This window comes from Narcine bancroftii, chromosome 11, assembly GCF_036971445.1.
Source record: "Narcine bancroftii isolate sNarBan1 chromosome 11, sNarBan1.hap1, whole genome shotgun sequence".
Taxonomy (NCBI): Eukaryota; Metazoa; Chordata; class Chondrichthyes; order Torpediniformes; family Narcinidae; genus Narcine; species Narcine bancroftii.
Window position 1 is genome coordinate 74,272,468 of NC_091479.1, and position 22,471 is coordinate 74,294,938.

At 41.2% G+C, this 22,471-nt stretch overlaps 1 protein-coding gene across 4 annotated transcripts in view; it reads right to left on the reverse strand.

Annotated features, from left to right (window-relative positions):
- The window catches only part of efcab6 (EF-hand calcium binding domain 6), a 100,276-nt gene extending 80,364 nt beyond the window's left edge, over positions 1–19,912 (reverse strand). For all 4 annotated transcript variants that reach the window (XR_011346579.1, XR_011346578.1, XM_069903406.1 and 1 more), the window contains exons 1-6: positions 19,876–19,912; positions 19,174–19,329; positions 10,359–10,425; positions 7,243–7,379; positions 3,121–3,239; positions 503–633 (exon numbers count right to left, since the gene is read on the reverse strand). Coding sequence is in view for 2 of the 4 variants with exons in the window: in XM_069903406.1 (XP_069759507.1) it covers positions 503–633; positions 3,121–3,239; positions 7,243–7,379; positions 10,359–10,425; positions 19,174–19,307 (588 nt within the window). In the remaining 2 variants the exon portion in view is untranslated. The remainder of the gene's footprint in view (positions 1–502; positions 634–3,120; positions 3,240–7,242; positions 7,380–10,358; positions 10,426–19,173; positions 19,330–19,875) is intronic.
- Positions 19,913–22,471: the final 2,559 nt, after the last annotated feature.

The following is a 22,471-nucleotide window of genomic DNA, read 5'->3' on the forward strand; positions in this document are numbered from 1 at the left end:
AAAATTGGCGACTCGAGTGGTTAGTTCACCAATCACACAACTCGCAATCTCAAGCAACCAGCAAATTCACTTGTCCAGCATCTACCAATCCCCACAGGTGCCAGATACCAGGGGGTTCATGCCCAGTGACCAAGCTCAAGGGTTTGCTAAGTTAAAAGTAATTTCAAAGAAGGTTAAGATCATTGAAAGTTATTCAAAACAAAACAGGTGTCAAGGTTAAAATGAGAAAGTAGAGAATTTTTCTACCAACATTGCATGTTGGGTTGCCTCTATCTTTTCCCTCCTGAAATGGGTGGGATTCCAGTTGAGAGCACTTACCAACTTTAATGAAAATCATAACATTTCTGTTGGAACACTTTATCATTGGGCTCTGGGAGGACAAAAAGCAACCCAATATCTCCACATTCAATTACAAATGGATTGCTTTCTCAAATTCAAACTTTGTTTGATTTAAACACAAAAATACAGACATGTGTATTATCATGTAAATAAACAAATGTACCTTTTTTTGAAAAGCCAAATCAATTTCATCCATGGATAGACTTTTTAAATTTATTGGGGGCTCCTCAGTTACAGGTCGCTGCACATGCATCCATTTTTCATGCTCTTGAACACCATCTTCCCAGTTCAATGCTTTGTGAAACCACAATTAAACAAAGACATCTTTCAAAAAATCTTATTACCAAAACAAAGGGTCGCTTCTCTACTTAAAGAGAGGAATTTCTTCTATCGCTCAATATTCTACGGCAGTAGTTTTCAAACTTTTTCTTTCCACTCACATACCACCTTAAGTGATCCCTATGCCATAGGTGTTCTGTGATTAGTAAGGGCCTTCGCTCCTTCTAGTCTGTGCTGAACTGTCATTCTGCCAAGTCCCACTAACCTGCACCCAGTTAATTGCATTCCATACCCCTCCCATCCATGTATTCACCCAAATTCTTCTTAAATGTTAAAAATGAGCCCACGTTTACCACTTCAGCTGGCAGCTTATTCCACATTCCAACCACTCTCTGTGAAGAAGTTCCCCTAATTTTTCCCCTAAACCTTTCTTCTTTCACCCTTAACCCAGGTTTGCTGGTTTGTTTTTCACCTACCCTCAATGGAAAAAGACTACCCAAATTTACTCTGTCTATACCCCTCATAATTTTAAATACCTCTATCAAATATCTCCTCATTCTTCTACGCTCCAAGGAATAAAGACCTAACCTGTTTAACCTTTCCCTATAACTCAGTTCCTGAAGTCCAAGCAACATCCTAGTAAATCTCTGCACTCTTGCTATCTTTATGATATCTTTCCTCCGGTTAGGTGACCAAAACTGCACACAAACCTCCAAATTTGGCCTAGCCAGAGTCTCACACAACTTCACCATAACATCTCAACTCCCACATTCAATACCTTGATTTATGAAGGCCAATATGCCAAAACCTCTCTTTACAACCCTGCGACACCATTTTCAGGAAATTGCATATCTGCATTCCCAGATCCTTCTGTTCTACACACTCTTTGGTGCCCTTCCAAAATGCAACATCTCACACTTGCCTACACTAAATTCCATTTGCCATTTTTCAGCCCATTTTTCCAGCTGGCCCAGATCTCTCTGCAAGCTTTGAAAGACTTTCTCACTGTCCACAATGCCTCCATTTATTTTTTGCATTTAATTTAAACATCCAGCATGTAAACAGGCCATTTTGGCCCACGAGTCCATGCCACCCAATTTACACCCAATTAACCAACACCTCCCGTTCGAACAGTGGGAGGTAACTGGAGCTCCTGGGGAAAACCCACACAGACACAGGGACAACGTACAAACTCCTTAGAGACAACATGGGATTTAAAATCTGGTCCTGATCGCTGGAGTTATAAAGGCATTGCGCTAACCACTACACAACCGTGCCACCCAGTCTTAGTACCATCTGCAGACTTGCTGATCCAATTTACCACATTATCTTCCAGATCACTGATATAGTTGACAATCAACAATGATCCCAGCACCGATCCCTGAGGCACACCCTCTAGTCTCGGGCCTCCAGTCTGAGAAGCAATCCTACCACTACTCTCTGGCTGTTCCTCTATAGACAATGTCAAACCCAGCTTAATACCTCACCATGAAAACCTCCTGGTCAAATGGACCCACAGAACTACACACAGTAAGCGTAACTGTGGGAATAGTACAAGGGCAGTGGAGGGAGTGTGTAATGCAGCCAAATACTTGTTATTCAAATCGGAATTTCCAGTATGCATTGCACATTTTGTTGGATAACAAGGGAGAGAACTTGAAAATAGAGGAATTCTGTGTTAAAACAATTGCACTATTTTGGAGTTTAAAAAATATTGAATCAAAAATAGAGAAGTGATTTTAGTTGAAATAGAAACTTTTGTAATTTGTCTACCATAAGTGCAACTGAAGAGCCAGCACATAATATTCATACAATAAATCTCTCAGATTTAATGAAACAATGGTAATCCAGCAATAATGACCAGAAAGAGGAAACGTGTGGTCACTTGTGGTCAAACCTTCAACTATGTAAATATTATGGCCATTTGCTTTAAAAAAAATAGAGCAGCAAAACTTTTGCGCCAACTTTTTACCCACCAGATTGGTTGAAACCTAGAACCCTGTCTAAAGTGGTGGTGGAAAAAAAAATGCCCATGCGCACATTTAACTACTAGCTTCCCCCAAATTCAATACAAAAGGAGCCTTCCTCTGTCAAGTCACCTTTATTTAGCATCCATACCATGCTCACAGTAAAGACAAGATAGCATTTCTCCAATACCACAGGGTGACTGACCATGGTTCTATTGAGCAGGAGCTTGATGCACTATTTGTGAGTCATGTTCTGGAAATGATTATTTAGTCTCTAGAATTGTGCTGATCCAGTGGAAAAGCTGACATCCTGAAACTTGGAGAGTAAATGCAACTGCAAAGTGACTCCCTGTTTACACACACACTGTTATAATACAACTTTGGAAATGTTTGAAGAGAGGCAAATATATTGTACATATCTGATGGCAACAATTACCAAGATTTGCAGTTATTCATTAAAATATACCTGTCTAAGTCTACAAAAAACATAGATGGAAACAGTTTAAGTGGAAGGATCAATAAGTCAAGGCTATACCTTGTGCAACACCTTCTGTGCTGCGTTTGTTTAAGGATTCAACGTTGATGCCCAGCTTTTCCAGAAAATGCATGTAATTCACTGCTCCAGTCCTCGAAAGATGGTATCGAAAACAAAGCCTAATGGAAATATACAGCCATGTCAGTGAAAATAACTGCATCTGAATTGGCATGACAGCGCAGCTCCTGTTTCTTGGGTTGGCGAGACTCAAGTTGAGGAATTATACCCTGCAATTAACCCATGAATAACGAACGGAGAAGGAAATGAAAAGAATTGACTCAGTGGAATTTCTTGTTTATTTTTATTGAGTGACAACATTGTTTGACGGGTTTAATGTATCTTAGATTTTGTACTTTAAATGAATGGGGGGGGCGGTAGGGAGGGTGGGATGGGAGGAGGGGAGAAAATGACACTGTATATATTTGAAAAGGAAAATGTATGTATCTTGGTCAATGTGGTTTATGGTGTGAAAAATAAAAAAAATTTAAAAAAAACATAGACTATAAAGCAAGCAGTATACCAACTATGTTGCCGGCAATAGGTTACCTGCACTCATCCCTGACTTACACTGCTGATGTCACTCTGGTGCTAAGCTCCTGTAAAGTCCTGGTTCAGTTGTTTATGGCAATGTCCTATAGGGTGGCTGGGCCTTGAGCACAAATCCTATAATCTGAGAATTCAGGATAAGATCAGCCCACTGCTGATTAAAAAATAATATGTCATAGTCATCTATGTTTAAGGAGGTTGCTTTTAAAAACTATCACTGTTCACTTGATGCATTAGCAGAGAGCAGTTAATAACCAATGACGTTTAATTTAGATGTACAACATGGTAAAGGGCCCTTCTGGCCCATCAGCCCGTGCCACCCAAAAACCCCTATTAACCTACATTCCCCCATATGTTTTTAAAGGTAGGAGGAAACTTGAGCACCCAGAGGAAACACATGTAGACACAAAGAGAACTCCTTACGGGCAACGCTGGATTCGAACCCGGGTCACTGGCACTGTAATAGTGTTGTGCTAACTGCTAAGCTAACTGTGCCATCCCAACTGCCTGATGCAAACCTAATCTGTACCTAATAAGGTACTGCCAGATGTTCAACTAAGGAAATAAGAAAGGATAGACAAAATTCAAAGTTTGCAGGTGCTATACTGGAAATCTTGCTGGAGATGATGGGAAACAAGAGAAATCAATATTTGCAAGAAGACTAGATCCCCTCCTGTTCCCAATGTTGAGCAAGCCCAGAACAAAGGGTTACAGTCCAAGGATAAGGGCAAGCCATTTAAGACTGAGATGAGGAGTGTTACAAGATCAAACCAGCAACCACAAAGAAGGCACATCACACAGGGATAAAGATGAACAATTACTTAATTAACAAAAATTCACTTTCAAACTTTAATTCAAAATCCCCCCCTTTTATAACAATGCCCACTGGTTACTAAGAAAATTTACATCACAGTGTAAAACTAATAAATTCCCCAGCCTAAATGTAACATATGTAATTAATGTCTAAGTTATATTTCCAACCAGCCCACAGAAAAACTTAGACACAAAACAAACACAAAAACACACAAGACTCACAAAACTTCGATCTCAACTGAAGCAAAGATCATAAACAAAATTTAGTTTGTTTGGTAAATTGAAGCCACAAGATCTTTGAGAGAGAGAGCACAAAATTCGAAGTTGTCTTCTTGTGTTGCTTGCAAAGAGGAACAATGGCTTGGTTCGGATCCTTCTGGCTGCCTTCGGAATGTTCATCCTTTTTTGAAATCCCAACATTCGAAACTGTCCTCCAGACCATGACTCATGCCCTGGGCCTTCTTCACTCCACAGCACCACCCAGTGGTGGTTTGTCTTCCAAGTCCAGAAATTTCTAGATCATTTTCTGCACATGCTCAGTCCATCTCCAACTCTCAGCAGTCCACCTTCACCTTGGCTCAAAGGCAAACTCTCACTTTTTAACATAAAACCACACAACACATAGGTCAATACACAACACAGAACTCTGTATCAGGAGAAACTCTTTTAGAGTTGTGAACTTGTGGAACTCCCTCCCATAGAAAGTTGCTGAGGCCAGTTCAAAAAGGGGTTCAAGGGGTTTGGAGAGAAAGTAGGAATGGGATACTGAAGTCATGATTCAATACAATCGTGGTTGATCATGAATGATGGAGAGGCTCAACAGGCTAAATGACCCCCTCCTGCTCCTATTTTCTATGTTTCAACACATCAGAAAGAAGTGCAGATGAAGGGAACAAGCTGTAGATAAGAGGAAGATTTCAATGGGCTAGACATGTGGTCACAAAGGAGGCAAATGGAAATAAATCAGAAGTAGATAGCAATGCAAGACAAACAAGGGAATCACAACAGTTGGTATAATACTGTACAGAAGAAAGGACGGTAAGCATCTCTGTGGATCTCTAAACATGGAAGAATGTATAGGTAAGATCTGTACGGTTTTAATTTGGAATACATTGTTTGATTAGAAAATGATACTAGTGATTATACTGCCATATGAGTAATTCAAAGAATTGGACTTCAAAGGGAGAGGATAAGACATGTGTGACCTCAATACCCACCCACCCACCCCACTGCTCCAATCAGCGCCCAAGCTCAACCTGTCTGTCAGAGGGTCCAGCGGCGGGGTTCCGGATCAATTAGCAGGCGGAATGATGGGAGTAGTGGGGTGGCGGGGGGGGGGGGGGGGGGGAGAAAAGATTGTGACATCTCTTCTCCCTGCCTGCACAGCCAATCACTATGCTGCAGGCCCAATGTGATGTTGGCAGGTGGAAGGACTTGATGGGGGTTAAGGTCCAGAAGCTCCTCCCTGTCTAATCCACAGCACTTGCTCCCCACGTGTGATCTTGAGCTCTGTTTCTTTCCTCCCATTTGTGTGGTGTGCTCCATTTTTCATTGACTGTTCCGCTGGAACTAAAACATGCCTCTGCAAGATGAGGGAGCAGCTGAAAGGGTAGGTAGAGGAGGAACCCATTCATTGGCCTGACTCACATAATCGGAACCACTTGAATCTGGTTTGCCATCTCGGCACAGGAGCACAGCGGGGATGCCCGTGCTGGAGTGACCACCAGTACAGGTAGGTTGTCACGTCCTTGCTCTGGGCTCCAGCTGCACAGAGGTAGGGGAGAGGCTTCCCCTAGGAGCCAGACGCTTAACTTGGAATATTAAAAAAAGTGAATGTTAGGTGAGGAAAAGCAGCCACAAGAGCCCTGTATCCATGGATTTGGGTTTGACGAGGAGTCAAGCGGATGCTGTCTTGACCTGCCCTGGAACCGAAAGGACAACAGAGAAACACAAAAAAGCCTGCTGATGCTGGAATCTTGAGCAGAGAAAGAATTGGTGGAGGAAGTCACAGGTCAGACAACATCTGTGGGGAGAAATGGTCAGTTGTCGAACTCGGGGCAGAACATCAAGAGGCGATACGGTTTGGGGCAGGGGGACACTTGGTCTCGGATTGGCGTCTTTTCAAGCAGTAATATATCTGAAAGCTCCAGAAGCTAGTGCTCTGCAGGTGGGTGGGGGGGCGGGGGCATGGCCCGCAAATGCCTCCCACCCCACCATGACGCCGACCCTGTGTATATACGAGGTCTTTTAAACTGTAATTGACGATTGGGGTTCTGCGATTTCCAGGTGCTCCCAAAAGGGTTCCATGAGCCAAAAGGTTTGGGAAGCCCTGGCTTAGTCAATATTGAAAGATACATTTTATTGCTGTGAATAATAGCACAATATTTTCAAAAGGATTTACTGGTGATGAAACAATTTTTTCACTGTAACACATAGGATTGTCCATTTCTTCTTTACCCTCCACTGTACTCGGTTCTCCACTGTCCTGGCATCATTAAGGAGAGCGGCCTTCTGGGCAGGAGTGGCGACGGCAGTGGGGAGATGTTGGGGATCAGTGACAGTGGCAGGAGTGGGGACCTTGGGCTCCCGGGCAGGATCAGTGACAGCGGTGGGGAGGTGTCGGGGATCAGCGACGGTCGATACAAATATTCTACTGATGCCTCTGAGCTTGCTTAAAGGCATTCCCAGTTATTCAAAAAATTCAATTCACTGAAAAACATCCAGTCACAAGCATTTTGGATAATCAGAAATGTCTGTACTTACCTTTCAAACTGAGAATCTGTCATTCTAAGACAATAACACTCAAGGACTTTTCGAAGTTCATAGCACTGAATGCATTCATCCTTGTTATAATCAAATAACTTAAAGGCTCTGATGAGATTTTTTACATTCTTTAGGATCTAAGAAAACACAAGTAGTTTAGATGTTTTCAAAATTATTACACAGAAAATTAAACAGTTTGCAACAATCAAATCAGTGATAGTTCCATCCTCTTTTTTGTGAATCCCAAATGAAGCTGACTTATCTGTAATACCACACTTCATTAATATGGCAGACATTCTAGTCCCATTTAAATCACAAACTAGCCTTAATAGACTATTGATGTGTATGCTGTAGAAACAGGGCATTCAGCCAAACCTAACCATGCCAAACAAATTGCTGATTTGAAATAGTCCCATTTGTCTGCATTTGATGGATATCCCTCAAAACCTTTCCTATCCATGTACCTGTTGAAAAGTCTTTTAAACATTGTAATCATACCCACCTCTATGGCATTTTGTTACTTTTTCCCACGAATGAAAATATCCCCCTTGGAGCCCTTTAAAATCTTGCCCCTTTCATCTTAAAGCTGTGCCCTTTAGTTTTTGGCTCCCGTACCATGGACAAAAATAATTGCCAATATTCACCTCATCCATGCCACTCGTGATTTTATAAAGTTAACAATCTTCTTATGCTCCAAAAGAATAAGACCCAACCTTTCCAATTCACTCCATCCAAACCAAGTAAAATCTTTCCAGCTTAATCTCTTTTCTATAGCTGGATGACAAATGGGTTCGAGACCAGGGACTGGAGCTGTTTCAGGACGCCTGCCACCCATGATGGCTATGTAAACATCGATGAGTACACCAGCTCACTGACTGGCAATATTAGCAAGTGCATTGAGGATTTCACAGAGGTCACATGCCACACATTCAGGGCTAACCAGCAACCATGGTCGGACGCAGAGGTCTGTGCACATCTCAGAGCTCAGGATGCAGTCTTCAGGACAGAAGACAAGAAGGTACTAAGGTCAGCCAGGGCTGAACTCTCCCACGCAATCCAGAAGACAAAGCTTGGGTCCGCACAGATAATCCGCAGACAGGTGTGCGACATGGGCGACATGAGGTGCCTGAGGCAAGGTATCAAAACAATAACAGATCATAAGACAACCTTGCAAGTCACCAATAACAACGCCTCTCTTTCAGACAGACTGAACATCTTCTATGCACAGTTTGACAAGAAGAATACGCTGGTACCAAAGAAAGCTCTGTCTCTCCCTGAAAAACAGGACCCTTGCATAGCTGCAGCTGAGGGAAGGAGAATCCAATCCAAGGTGAACCCACACAAGGCATTGGGATTGGACATCATCCCCCGTCATGTACTAGGATTGTGCAGACCAACTGACAGAGGTCCTCAGACATCTTCAACACATCACTGCAGCAGTCCACCATCCTTGTGGGTTTCAAGGCAGCCACCATTATCCTGGTATCAAAGAGGGCAACAGTAACAGGCCTCAACAATTACCACCCAGTGGCACTGACCTCCACGATTATAAAAATTTTCAAGCGCCTGGCGATGAAGCGTAACAAAGCGCAGCCCCTAGAGACACTGGACCACTGACAATGCTATAGCCTTGTCCCCTCCATTTCATCCTGACCCACCTGGAGAATGATGCCTCATTTGCCAGGCTGCTGTTCATTGATTTCAACTCAGTGTTTAATTCAGTCACATCCCAGAGGCTGCTGGAGAACCCATCCTTGCTGGGTCTCAGCAGGATTCTGGATTTCCTAACAGAAAGACCAAAGCCTGTCTGGGTCGACAGCACAACGTTGAGCACCATCACATTGAGCACTGGCGCACCTCAGTGCTATGTGCTCAGCCCACTCCTGTTCACACCACTGACCCCAACTGCAAGACCAGATCCAGCTCCAACAGTGTCATCAAGTTTCCAGATGACATAACAGTAGTTGGTCTCATCAGCAACAACGATGAGTCGCACTATGGAGAAGAGGTGGAAAATATTATGAAAAGATGTGAGAATAGTAACCCGAGTCACAATGTGGATAAGACAAAGGGGACTTCAGGAAGATCAGGGACAACCGACCTCCACTGCCCATCAATACTCTGTAGTAGAGAGAGTGGAGAGCATCAAGTTCCTCAGAGTCAATGCAAGAAGTGACAATCCTGGACACACAACATCTCCTCACTTGTCAGGAAGGCACAACAGTAACTGCACTTCCTTAGAAGGCTGAGGTGGGCAAAGTCACCGACTACCATTCTATCAACCTTATACAGGAGATATAGCGAGAACATCCTGGCCGGCTGCATCACAGTGTGGTGCGATTGCTGTAGTGTATTGATCAGAGGTCAATCCACAGGACCATAAAAGTTGCTGAGAGGATCACTGGGGTCTCTGTTTAACTCCCCCTCCCACCCACTCCCATCAATGTTATTTACTGAGGATCATTGTTTAAAGATGGCTCGTAAAATCAGCGATGATTCTTACTGCACTACCAATAAGTGGTAATTTTGCTTTGCCCATAGGAAAAAGAATCTCAGGGTTGTTTGTGATGTCATGTATGTACCATATATTTCGGCGTATAAACAAAACAAAAAAAAAAAAATCACTCAAAAAGTGGGGGTCGACTTATATGGCAGATACACTTTGGAGACCTTAAATTCACCGAAAAAAACAGATTGACGTCATTTCGGCATATAAGTCGTCAGTGGAAGCACCTCCCCACCCTCGGCACTGCCGCTCACCACTGGTCGCCACCAAAGCCTCTCCTACCTGGGACCCTGAGGTCGCCGCCGCCTCTGCCTGGTAGGTGGAGGTTCCTGCTCCCAGATTACAAATTTGCAAAATACTGGGCCACCTTCGGAATAATTACTCTTCTAGGATGCATTTCAAAATCCACCGCTTTAAAATAGATTTTGTTCATCTTTCGTCATAATTCACTGACAAAGATAAAACACAACTTGCCTTGGGGCACATTGCTGGTCAAAGGCATTTTGTAAGCACGAGGTTTTTTTTTTGGTAGGTGCATTTTTCCACTTCACAACAATAAATGCAAATCAATTTTTGGGTTTTTGTTTGTAGAATTTGATGAATTTCTCACCTTTTCTCTGAGGTGATTCTCAATTTGTCTTAATGTCATATTGCAATTGGAGGTGATGGAACAGCTCCTGGGGAAAGAGGAAAAATAGAAAAACAGATGTTATTGTGCAATGAATACAGATAGTTATTTAAAATCTATACTTCAATTTATCCATTTAAATGCATGCTATTTACTTTCATCGATACCTGCACTATTTATTGGGCATGGTGGGTGAGCTGGCATCACCACAAAATATCTTTGGTTGCACACGTTTCTTGAAAAATCCCAAATAGAAATTACTCATCAAATGCGATAAGGACAAAAATAAAACAGCTTAAATGTTGACACTTCAAAAGTTGTGACACTGTTAATACATATTTAACCCAATTCATTGCATACACATATTCATACTTCTTTTGCAATGACCCCATAACTGGCAAGTGGGTCTGATTTATTGGCTTGATTACTGTAATATTAGATAGTTAAGAGATAACTGAAAAAATAAACTTTTCTTTTCATGGGTGAAATGGTTGTAATTACTAGACATATAAATCTGTCAGAGCCCAAAGAAAACATTTGAGCTTCTACCTTCATCCACACAAAACTAGGAACCACTTACAGCACAGAACAGGCCAGTTCAGCCCTACTAGTCCATGCCGTATCAAATCCCCACCCTCCTAGTCCCACTGACCAGCACCCGGTCCATACCCCTCCAGTCCTCTCCTATCCATGTAACTATCCAGCCTTTCCTTAAATGTAACCAATGATCCCGCCTCAACTACGTCTGCCGGAAGCTCATTCCACATCCCTACCACCCTTTGCGTAAAGAAATTTCCCCTCATGTTCCCCTTATAATTTTCCCCCTTCAACCTTAAACCATGCCCTCTAGTTTGAATCTCCCCCACTCTTAATTGAAAAAGCCTATCCACATTTACTCTGTCCCTTTTAAAATCTTAAACACCTCTATCAAGTCCCCCCTCAATCTTCTACGCTCCAGAGAAAAAAGCCCTAGTCTGCACAACCTTTCCCTGTAACTCAAACCTTGAAATCCTGTCAACATTCTTGTGAACCTTCTCTACAGATGACCATCAAAATTGCATAGTTAGGTAGTGTTTTGTTACCTGCAAAGCCTGTATGGCAGAGCATTTACTTGGATTTTGGTATTATCAGTAAGCAAATGCTCTAATAATGAAAAAAAAGATATTTTAGTAAAATTTTGTTTATATCTTTCCTATAATTTGGTGACCAAAGCTGTACACAATACTCCAAATTTGGCCTCACCAATGCCTTGTACAATTTCATCATAACCTCCCTACTCTTGAATTCAATACTCCGATTTATGAAGGCCAACATTCAAAATGCCTTCTTCACCACACCATCTACCTGAGTATCAGCCTTGAGGGTACTATTTACCATAACTCCTAAATCCCTTTGTTGCTCTGCACATCTCAATAGCCTACCATTTAATGCATATGACCTATTTAGATTTGCCTTTCCAAAATGTAACACCTTACACTTATCTGTATTAAATTCCATCAGCCATTTCTCAGCCCACACTCCAGCCTTCCTAAATCACCTTTTAATCTACAGTAATCACCCACAGATGAGATAGGGAGAGGGCTGGTCCTAAAGCGGTGTGCCAAATTTTTGCAATAGGTACAGTAACAATATCCCAGAAAAAAAAATCATGCATCTGGAAGAAATTCACTGCTGTACTATTCACAAAAGTAACTGAATCAGTTACTCAACCGTTGCTTTTCTCATTTAAATATGCGGCACCCATCAATCAAAATTCTGTTACATTTTTGTTTAAAATTTTACTAAAATATCTTTTTTTTCATTATTAGAGCATTTGTTTACTGATAATACCAAAATCCAAGTAAATGCTCTGCCATACAGGCTTTGCAGGTAACAAAACACTACCTAACTATGCAATTTTGATGGTCAAATTAACAAATTAACTTGAATATAGAATGGTTTTATGTTCAGTGGGATGATATCATGTGCTTTATCTCAACTATGCGAGCTGAAGCACCACAATTGACATCAGTTTTTTTTGCGAGGAAACAATCAGGGCTCTCATTCCCAAAGGCTAGAATATGCTATAAAACATTACGTTTTTTAACAAAATACTTCATGGGACCAATCACCGACAAGATATTCAACACACAGGTGAATTTTCAGATGCCACTTGTGGCTTACAGCAATATCCCAAATCCATTGTGCTCAAGGCAAAAATTAGAAATTTTACAGAACTTCTGTGAAAAATCTGCTTCATTATCACATGTAAAACACATGCAATATTTCCTGGAGATCTTTCTCTAGATATATAAAGGCTAATGTTTTTCACCCAGGATACCACCAAATTATAAATTCTAAATGTGAAGGTATTAATCTTGTCCTAAACCCTCCACTATCAACCTCTACAAATCTAACTACCCAAAATACAAAACCAATAAAGAAACTTTCATGATTTTCAGAACTTGAATGGAAAAAAAAATGTACTATTATTTCCTTGTCGATGGTGCAACCACATATTGAACTCAACCAGAAAATACTGGTCAAAATCAGCATCTGTATACAGAAAGGTTTTGGATACATACTGTTCCTCAGATTTATGAAAGGTACAAACACAAAACGTTGCCAGATAATTTTTACTTGCCAACTTGCTACTTCTTTGCAGTGTTTGCCCAATTTTATTTCAAATTTCTAGTTTATCTTTATTTTAAGATTTCAGTGCAAACCTACTGTTTGCCCTTCTTACTTGGGACGCATCCAATGAGTAAAATTTCTCCAAAAATACCATATAAGGTACCGTTTCATCACTATTGATCGGAATCTTTAAAATAGGAATAAACCTTATGATAAAGAACAGAAGATTGAGCAATACTGCAATTGTTCCTCAAAGAAATGCAGTGACGGCAGAGTGAATCATTCACTTTTTTGGACTGGCTGAAGTATCAAATTTTAAAAGCATCTGAAGCAGAAGTTCATTTTTCCATGTTTATACGATCCAAGTAATTAATATTTCAGAATCAACTTTTGTTCTACAATCTGCAAAACTATATGGGTATTTAACTCTTTGCAACAGATAAATTACCATGACAACAAATTCCTTTGAATCAGCAGAAAACTAAATTGATTGTCCATCATATGACACAAATGATGACTTGTCCCATTTGTGACCATCCATTCTTCTTCCTTCTTGCTAATGAAATAGTTTTATTCCAGTTGAGTTGCTGTCTCATTTTGTTCTTCACCAATAACATCATTACATTCTCCAGAGTGCCACTTGTGACAGATATTGTATATAGAAAGGTTTTAAAAGGAGATAAATCATGGCAATTAAAAAAAAACTGTAGGTCACATACAAACACTTCAAGACAGATCTCATTTAAAATGCCAGAGCTCTGCTCAAGCCAGACAGTCCAGGCTCCGAGTGCCTTTGCACAAACTTTGAAGAATGCCTATAAGGATTTCATCAGTAGGTGTTAATTGGACATGCTATGGAGTAATGGATTTGGAAATCAACAAATCAATGAACTCAGAAGATTAAGTCCAGAGCCAGAGAGAGAGAGAGAGAGAGAGAATTCAGTTCTACAGGTCCATAGTTCAGCAGCAGCAGCTGGGACTGGAACAGGACAAGCTGGCAAGCTTGTGGAAAAACCCCATTTGGAAGACGGGTTGTGAGTGCTTAGTTCAGCCTGGTCAAAGCCCTTGTGGTCCATACAAGAGGAGATGGCTGGCTGTATAATGTTTCACTTTAAATAAGGGAAACAAAAAGGAAGTCTGTGGTAACCTGAAAGAAAGAGGTTATCATCTGGAAAACCCTCAAGGGGCAAGTTTCTTCGGAAAGAAGAAAGGAATCAATTGTGGGTGTCCACTGAGCAACAAATCTCTCTCTAAAAACCAACAAGAACCTTCCTGAGCAGTAACCATTTACCTTTCAAGCACTAAAGTCTTGAAATTCATAAATGTTAAATTCTGTGCACAACATAAGAATTGCCTACAACCGGTGAACTTAGAGAAGTGAGATTGGATTGTGAATTAAAGAACTTGTCTTAACTTGCACACACATTACATACATGTGTACTTAGAATAAGAAGAAGGTTAAATTAGGTTAAGTTAATAGTAATAAGTTAAAGTTTGATCCCGTTTTCATGTTTGATAAAAGATAATTAAAAGCCACTTTTGTTTAAGTAACCATTTGTCTTGGTGAATTTCTATTACTGCTGGGTTTTGGGGTCCTCTGGGCTCATAACAAACTCAAATGAAATTTTAACCCACACTTACCATGTACTATTCAAATAATTTCAAATAAAAGCATCCACAAAATCATAAGCGAACCACATTCTATGTAAACCGGGCTGCAACCATTTCCTTTCTAGAAAGAGCAGCAGGAGTTCTGGACTTTGACTGCATCCTTTCCCTAAAACATACAATTCTACTCCTTCCATTTCAAAGCTGTGTGTGATCAGAGAAATGCAAACAAACATGCACAAATATTATTTATTCTTTGATGCACACGTTGTTATCAAAAAGACTATTGAGTGCTCATTCCTCATTATTTTTTTCCCCACCCACAGCCCGATGCTACCCAATTACACCCAAATGACCTATAACCCCCACACCCTTTTGAATGGTTTTGAGGAGAGCTGTGCAGACTTGGGAAGAACGTATAAACTCCTGACAGAAAGCACCAGCTTAAAACTTCAGTTGTTGGCACTGTAACAGTGTTGTGCTAACTGTGAATTGTAACTACCTTCTTGTATCTAAATAGTTCAAGCAATGAGAATATTCTTACAATGCTATTCAATAGGAAGTTCCAGGACCCTGATTAAGCAACTTAAAATTCAATTTGCAGTTTGGTTGGTATTTGCTAATCTAGGTTAATAGAGATGATAAATTTTGAAGGTCCTATTAAAGAAGCTGAAGTCTTATTTCTTGAAGCAATTATTAATTTAATAGCTCATGAAATGGATAGAGATGAGGTGACATGGAAAAAGGAGGATGACATCAGCATGAAGAGGAGAGAGACAAATTATTTAGGAAGCCCTGTCATGAAATAAGAAGGAAAAGATAATGTTGCAGCAGCACCTCTGACTAATATGGGTAAAGACAAAAAGAATGAAACTCAGAAATTAGAGAGGTAAAGCACTTTCTGCCAATCCACTGTAATTTTCTCATTTTCTGCCAGATACTACAACCCAAATTATGGGAAGGTTCTTGAACTCTTGGCTGGAGACACAAGGGTCAGGCATTAAAGAGGAAAGACAGCTACGTGGACACAATTCAGCAAAATGTTTCCAACTACTGTAAGCAATTTCCGAGAAGATCTTAATAATACTTCAGAATTACAAATGAGGTTCAGAGTAACTTAGAATTTACAATAGAGCTGCACACAATCCCCAATAAACTTCAATTTGTTAAAATGAATCCAAGATTTCATGAAATATTAAAAGTTGATAGGTCTTCTGTTGGACAAATAATAGCAAGTGTATACTTAAAAAAAAATCATGAATATCACATTCTCAGATTCAATAATTTCCATGACAGCAGAATTGATTTTAAATGTGCCATATTATGAAATCTCAATGTCTTTATTCGATTTCAGAAACAGCTCTTTCCTGCTGCCCAGGATTGTAAGAGAAGTAAAATTGGACAGCTGTTTCACATTGGACCTTAGGCATTTAATGAAATCACCCTTGCAAGCAGATCCTGAAATTGTTTCGGATTGAGAGGCAGTAAAGACCTTTCAATCACTTTGCAGAATTCGCCTTTGGTGATCGTCAGTCTCCGTTCAACATCGTAAGCATCGAAAGTTCTTCGTGAGTCTCTTTGCCTTTCTTTCTTTAGCCCCCCTGAGCAAGAATGCATGCGATTTTTGTAATGGAGCAGCCCAGGCCTGTGTCTAAGCTCAATGAACCTAAGAAATGAATTTTTAATCAAGTTTTAACAGAAAAGCAGGTTTTTGATCATTGGCAAGAGGGGCGGGCGTGGGGCATGTGGGAGTTGGGTTGTGTGGTTAAGTCACTGAGGCAAGTGGGAAGATGTTGGAAGAAAATGACATGGCGGGAAGAAACAAGTTCTGTTGTAGAGAAACCACGAGTCCATCAGGACAGTCTTCTTTGCCAACATTAGAGAAGGTGGAAATGGTCTTTGGGAACAATGAAGATCTTGAGGAAATTAAGTCCGTGCTTATTTGTTCGATCGTTGGGTTATTGGAGGAATGAGATGTCAGAGACTGGCAATTGACCTCTCAGTTCTCCAAGCACACCGCCCTTCAGATTCAGAGTGAGTGGTATAGCAAGCAATTAGATTGAGGGAAACATAAAAAGAAAACAAGGGGAAGAGGTCCAAGTGGATTAAGAATTCTGAAAATGGACAAATAGTTCACAATCTAAGGTTAAGAAACAGTAAAAGAAATGGGTTCAGCATACTTTATACAAATGATATAGAAGGAAACTGAGGCCTCTGCTGTGTCAACCATTCAATAACAAAAGGGGGAGATCAAAAGGGATAATTAAAATGCAGCAAGGATAAAAACTGGACTGACAGGTGGGTGTCAGAGTTAAATGAAGGGGAAGAAAGATAGTATTCAAGAACTGTTGAAATTTGAATCCCTGAAAATACAGGGCAAAAAAGTTTTTTTTAAAAAGCAGGTAATGCAAAGGGTAATGGTCTTAATGTTTAATTCAACAATTCAGACAACCACCCATTCCAGTTTGTATCTGAGCTGGCTAGTTCCACAAGAAGGTCACCAATCTGAAACATTAGCAGGTTTCATGTCTGGCCTCCACCTCTTGGATCTAAAACTTAAAACTTACCTTTCAGACAGCAGCCCTAAAAGGCTGCTCCAGCGTCCCATTCATATTCAGAGGCGCTTTGTAGCATCCTCCAGAGCCTGTGGAGGCGAGGCGACTGGTGCCGCAGCATCACCTGCCATAAAAATGTGGCAGAGCAATGGCTGACTTACTTCGCTACCCATAATTCCCCGATGAAGCTGGAACCGCTCTGTGGTTCCCAGAACAGTTCTAGCTGCATGGGGGATTATGGGTAGGGAAGACAGCCATTGCTCCGCCGCATTTTGAGCTGCAGAGAGCAGCCCCGAATGTTGAAATGGCCTGATGTGGTTGTCTCAGCCTGCACCAGCTGCCCCCGACGGCTTACCACCAGCTCCTGGTGTCTCAACGGCCCCCACTGACAGCTCCCGCAGCCCTGACAACCCCCGCTGGTGGCTCCTGCTGCTCTGATGGCCCCCGCTGCCTCAACGGCTCCCGCCCACCGACCCTGCCTTGGAAGGAGAGGTGTGAGTGGGGAGGTGGGTCTTGGGCTTGCAGTGGCTGTACATTCAGGTCAGATGGCAGAGCGCAGCACTCCACCGATTATCCTTCCCCAAGAAGGGATGGAATTGGCGCCTTGGAGCTGCCCACGGCATATTCAAAGAGATAAATATTTAGGCAGAGAGTGTTTGGCCTGCCGAAAGGCCTATTAACTGTTTCTCCCTCCACATATACTGTAATTTCCAACACACACAGCATTTTGCACCTTGGTTTCATTGTATTTTTCTTAATCTTCCCCATTTTCACTCATTTCTTTATTTGTATCTCAATTGCACACAGGTTGTAAATGATTGATCAGCCCCTAGCACCCTCCTCGGGTGTCATTACCACATGTAATTTATTCCCTGTGAATTCACCATCTCATCACATATGTTTTTTACTCTTTCTCAACCCACCCTTGCCCTCTGCTATGAAACCGATTTTCACGTTTTCTCAGTTCTGATAAAATCCCATGGATTTGAAACTCTGTTTCTCACTCGAGGGATACTGTCAGACCTGCTGGATACTTTCAGTATCTTTTATTTCAGATTTCTTTTCCAGTTTTTTTTCCAGTTACCTTGCCAGGTAATCTATATTGAGGATAAAATGTCATAAACATGCACTGTACATTTGCAAAGTCACCACTTTTTTCTGCTCATGAACAAAACAGTTATATAAAATTATGTTCCCTATCTGCATTGCTGACAAAATTATATTTTACATTTTTGTTGCTTTTTTTCACAGGTGGTAAAATCCAACAATAGAAATCATAATTAAAAGGAGCTATCGCTCCCAACTCAGATCCAGATGGTTCCAAAGAAATCAAAGACATACTTTTGTAGGCCTGAAAGACCCTTGAGAAATTACTGCCAGTCCCATTCATCAAGGACACATGACCAAAACACCTGCCTGCCATTAAATGCCAAGTAAAAATTGCTCCCTTTCACAAATTCATCCAACAGTTGGTTCAGCAAATGGGAGAAAAGACAGAAGAATTTTACTAGGATGTTATTTGGAACAGAGGGGATGAGACTTTGGATAAGCTTGGACTGTTTGCTCAGGCACGTCAGAGACTGAGGGGAAACCTGATGGAAGTATTTATATATGTATATTTAAAGTTATGAGAGCCAATAATAAAATGGACATTCAAATATTTATTTCCAGCATAAAATGTTGCATAGTGCGGGGGGTGGGGTTTTAAGCTGCCAGAAGAAGCGAGGAAAGCAGACACTGGACTAATGTTTAAGAAGTATCTTCACAGGGACATGAAACACTCAAGTCTGCAGCCGCTGTGATTGTAGTAAAAACATAGAAATACTTGAAGAACCCGACGTTTCAGACGTGTACAAACGGTCCAGATTTACGTTGGTTTGGATTATGCAGTTCTAAAGGTCCAATTTTTGCAAAATATGCCAATCCTGACTGAGAAGTTTATGCCTGGTTCGTATTTGGCAATAAAAATATTCCAGTAAATTGGAATGTGTGAACATTTCATTTTTAGTGTCCCGATTTACCTGAGGCTGATAAAATCACGTCCTGAGCCCCTCCGGGGCGTTTTCTGGGGTCTTGCAGTCAGTGGCATTCCACGAGACTCCAAACAGAGCGACCCCAGGTCCGGGGTGGATCCGACCATCCTCTTCGGAATCATCTCCACTTGGTAGAATGGTGACCTACAAGTACAGGCGATTGCTTTCTATCAAATTCAAGACTCTTGAAACCTGCCGGTCTCATTCACACTTCAAACACTATCCACCTTCACACGACACGGAATGTATCTTTGAGCACGATCCGATGGGAGAGCAGAGTTGCAAAGGGGGTTCTGCTTCTCATCAAGTTTCACAGGCCAATTTGCAACAAGTTTTAAATAGGTTGAGTGCTTCCTATTCAATAACACGCCACCGATGCGATGGCCCATAAAGTCTTTATCCAAAGGGGTGGAATGAGACATCACACACTATTTCAGGGTCGAATTAACCACGTTTCCAAAAACCTCGCTTTCCCTCCAGCCCCAGGACCCCGTCCCCTTTCCAAGACACCGATCCATTGTCACGTCTTACTCCCTTTCCCCATACCCTCTCTGTTACCTCCTCTCCTCTCCCTCCCTCCACGTTATCACCCAGCCCCTGTTCCACCACCACCTCCATGGACCCCCATCTCCCACGTCCTCGCTGTCATTCCCACCCTCCTTCCCATGGGCTCCCCGAAGGCGACCTCACCACTTCCCCGACCCGGCGACCCGTCCTCCCGCTCCCGGTGCACGGACGTGGTGCAGTTGCCGAGCAACGCCGTGACTGGTCGCAATTGTGGACACGATCCTGATTGGCTGAGTCCGCAAATCGAGTCTCCCCGATTGGTCTGCGCTTTGCAACTTCAAGGAGGAAGTCGAGGTGTGGGTGCAGACGCTGGGAAGGGCACTGGCCCGAAACACCGGTGCATCAGCTTCACCTCCTGCGAGAAAGCCAGCATTTCTGTGTTTTTACTGGGGGACAGACGGATCCATCAGTTCTGAGAGGATGATCCTTTTTTGCATGCTTGGCTTGACCTGCTGCTGTGATTTTCAGATTTAGGAATCCACTGCTATGTGCACACCTCGGAAAGATCTGCCCTGTTTTAGTGTGAATTTGTACACAACGACAGGGGGGTCAAGATCGAGCTTTTACACCGATGAACATTGGGCCCTTGGATGCTAAATTAGCTCAAAAATAATGCAGGTTAAGATGACTCCACGGTTTGTTGACACTGCAACCAAGACTGAGATCCAAACGCCTCCTGTGGTGGACTGCCCGCTGTGGTGGAGAGCTAGAAATTAAAATAAACATTCACACCAAACACACCAGTGTGTTATTCTTTCATACTCGTTTATTACCCCTAACTATCATCAGTAAATACCTTCCTCATCCCAACTCATTGTTCAAAGCACTTCATTGGAACAAGATCAAACACATTTTGAGAATAAATCTTCTTGAGTCAACTACAATTTGTAGTTGGTACAGATTCATGAGCAAACATTGTTGAAGGAACTTAGTGGATCAGGCACCATCCAAGGCTGACCATTTCTACCCATGAGTGCTTGCATTTTTCCGGTACCTCGTTGTTTGCTCGTTAATAGCTGCAGTTTTCTTGATTCTGTAGTAGATTCACATTGAAATTGGAAAAAAAAACTAATTTTGACGATTTCTAATTTTATTCCCTTACCTTGAATGATCTCTATCCAAATGTTCCATTCTGCCTACCTGAAATTATTTCACATACAAACAAAGATGAGTTCATTATTTAATTTTGAAGCTGTCTTGGTGAAAGAGAATAAAATAACATAAATATAATAAGAATGTAGAGTCCAATATTTGAAATCCAAAGTGACATTTCAATGTTGGTAGCACACTGGAAATTGTCATTCAGATGTTAAATTGTATTCCTTGAAAACAGGAGTCCTGAATGTATAGTTAATGGCAAGTATGTACAATAAACATGTACCCATATTTAAAATACCAAGTGGTTTGGAGAAGGCTTGCTTTAAAATGACTGCAACAAGATTCTAGGAACAGAACAAATCCCTCTAATAAACTAGTGTAGCAGATTGATAATGCTGCACTTTCACAAAGCATCATATTTCAAAAGTAGATATTTGAACACCATCAATGGTAGTGTCCATGATAATCCTTCGGCAAAATTAAATTAATTTTAAAAAAAAATTGTTTGTCATGCTTCTTCCAAGTAATGGCTCTCATTTATGATTTTTTTTAAAAGAAAAACTCAGCTAATCTTTAAGATGCCAGAACATGATCACTTTTTGTGTATCACGCCCAGCAGTTCATTCTCTTGACATCACTTTCAACTTCAGAAAAAATAGAATAAACTATTTTGTATGAACACCTACCTCAGAATTTAAATAGATGGCATCCGAGATAACGGATAAGGAAGTTGTCTGATAGCTGGAGCCTGTTTCCCATGGTGAGGATGTTTAAAAGTAGAGAACATCGATTTAAGATGAACAGGAGGAGGTTTACAGAAATCTCAGGGGTAAATCATTCGAACAAAGAGAGTTAGTATCTGGACAAGATGCCAAAAGAGGTGGGGGAGTCAGGAACAATCTCAGTATTTGAGGTATGTCACCGGGGTAAGGCATAGAAGGATATGGAATTAATAAAGTCAAGTGGTATTGGTAAAGATAGACATAACAGTAGCCATAAATGTGATGACCCGAAGGATCTGTTTCTATTTTGCATAACTCCTTACTTCCAGCTCACTCCTGAATTATTTTTGAATGGTAAGCAGTGCTCAATTTTCACCATCAAACATGGTTTGGAAAATGGCTTGAATCAGACCTTTCCATTTGAGAGAATGGCAGTGGACATGCTACCAAATATTGAGAGAATGCAGTGGACATGCTACCAAATATTGAGAGAATAGCAGTGGACATGCTACCAAATATTGAGAGAATGGCAGTGGACATGCTACCTATTAACTGAACAAGGACATGGGGTTAAAAGAACATAAAACCATGGAAAGGTTTTGCCAAATTTTTGGCAACTTGGATGAAACATTTGATGGGAAAGGTTATTAGCAGTGGTGATCATCTGCATGTCACAAGGGTGAACAAAGCTACAAAGAGGATGGGGAATGTGATATTAAATACAATAATGATGAGATCCATGAAACACTGGAAAAGAACATGAAAATCATGAAAATGCAACCTGGAAACAAGAGTGCAAGGAAATAAAATATTACACTTGCTTTTCGATAGGCTCATTAAAAATAGGGAATCTACAAAATTATTAGAAACAGCTATAGGATGCAATAGTGAAAAGTTTG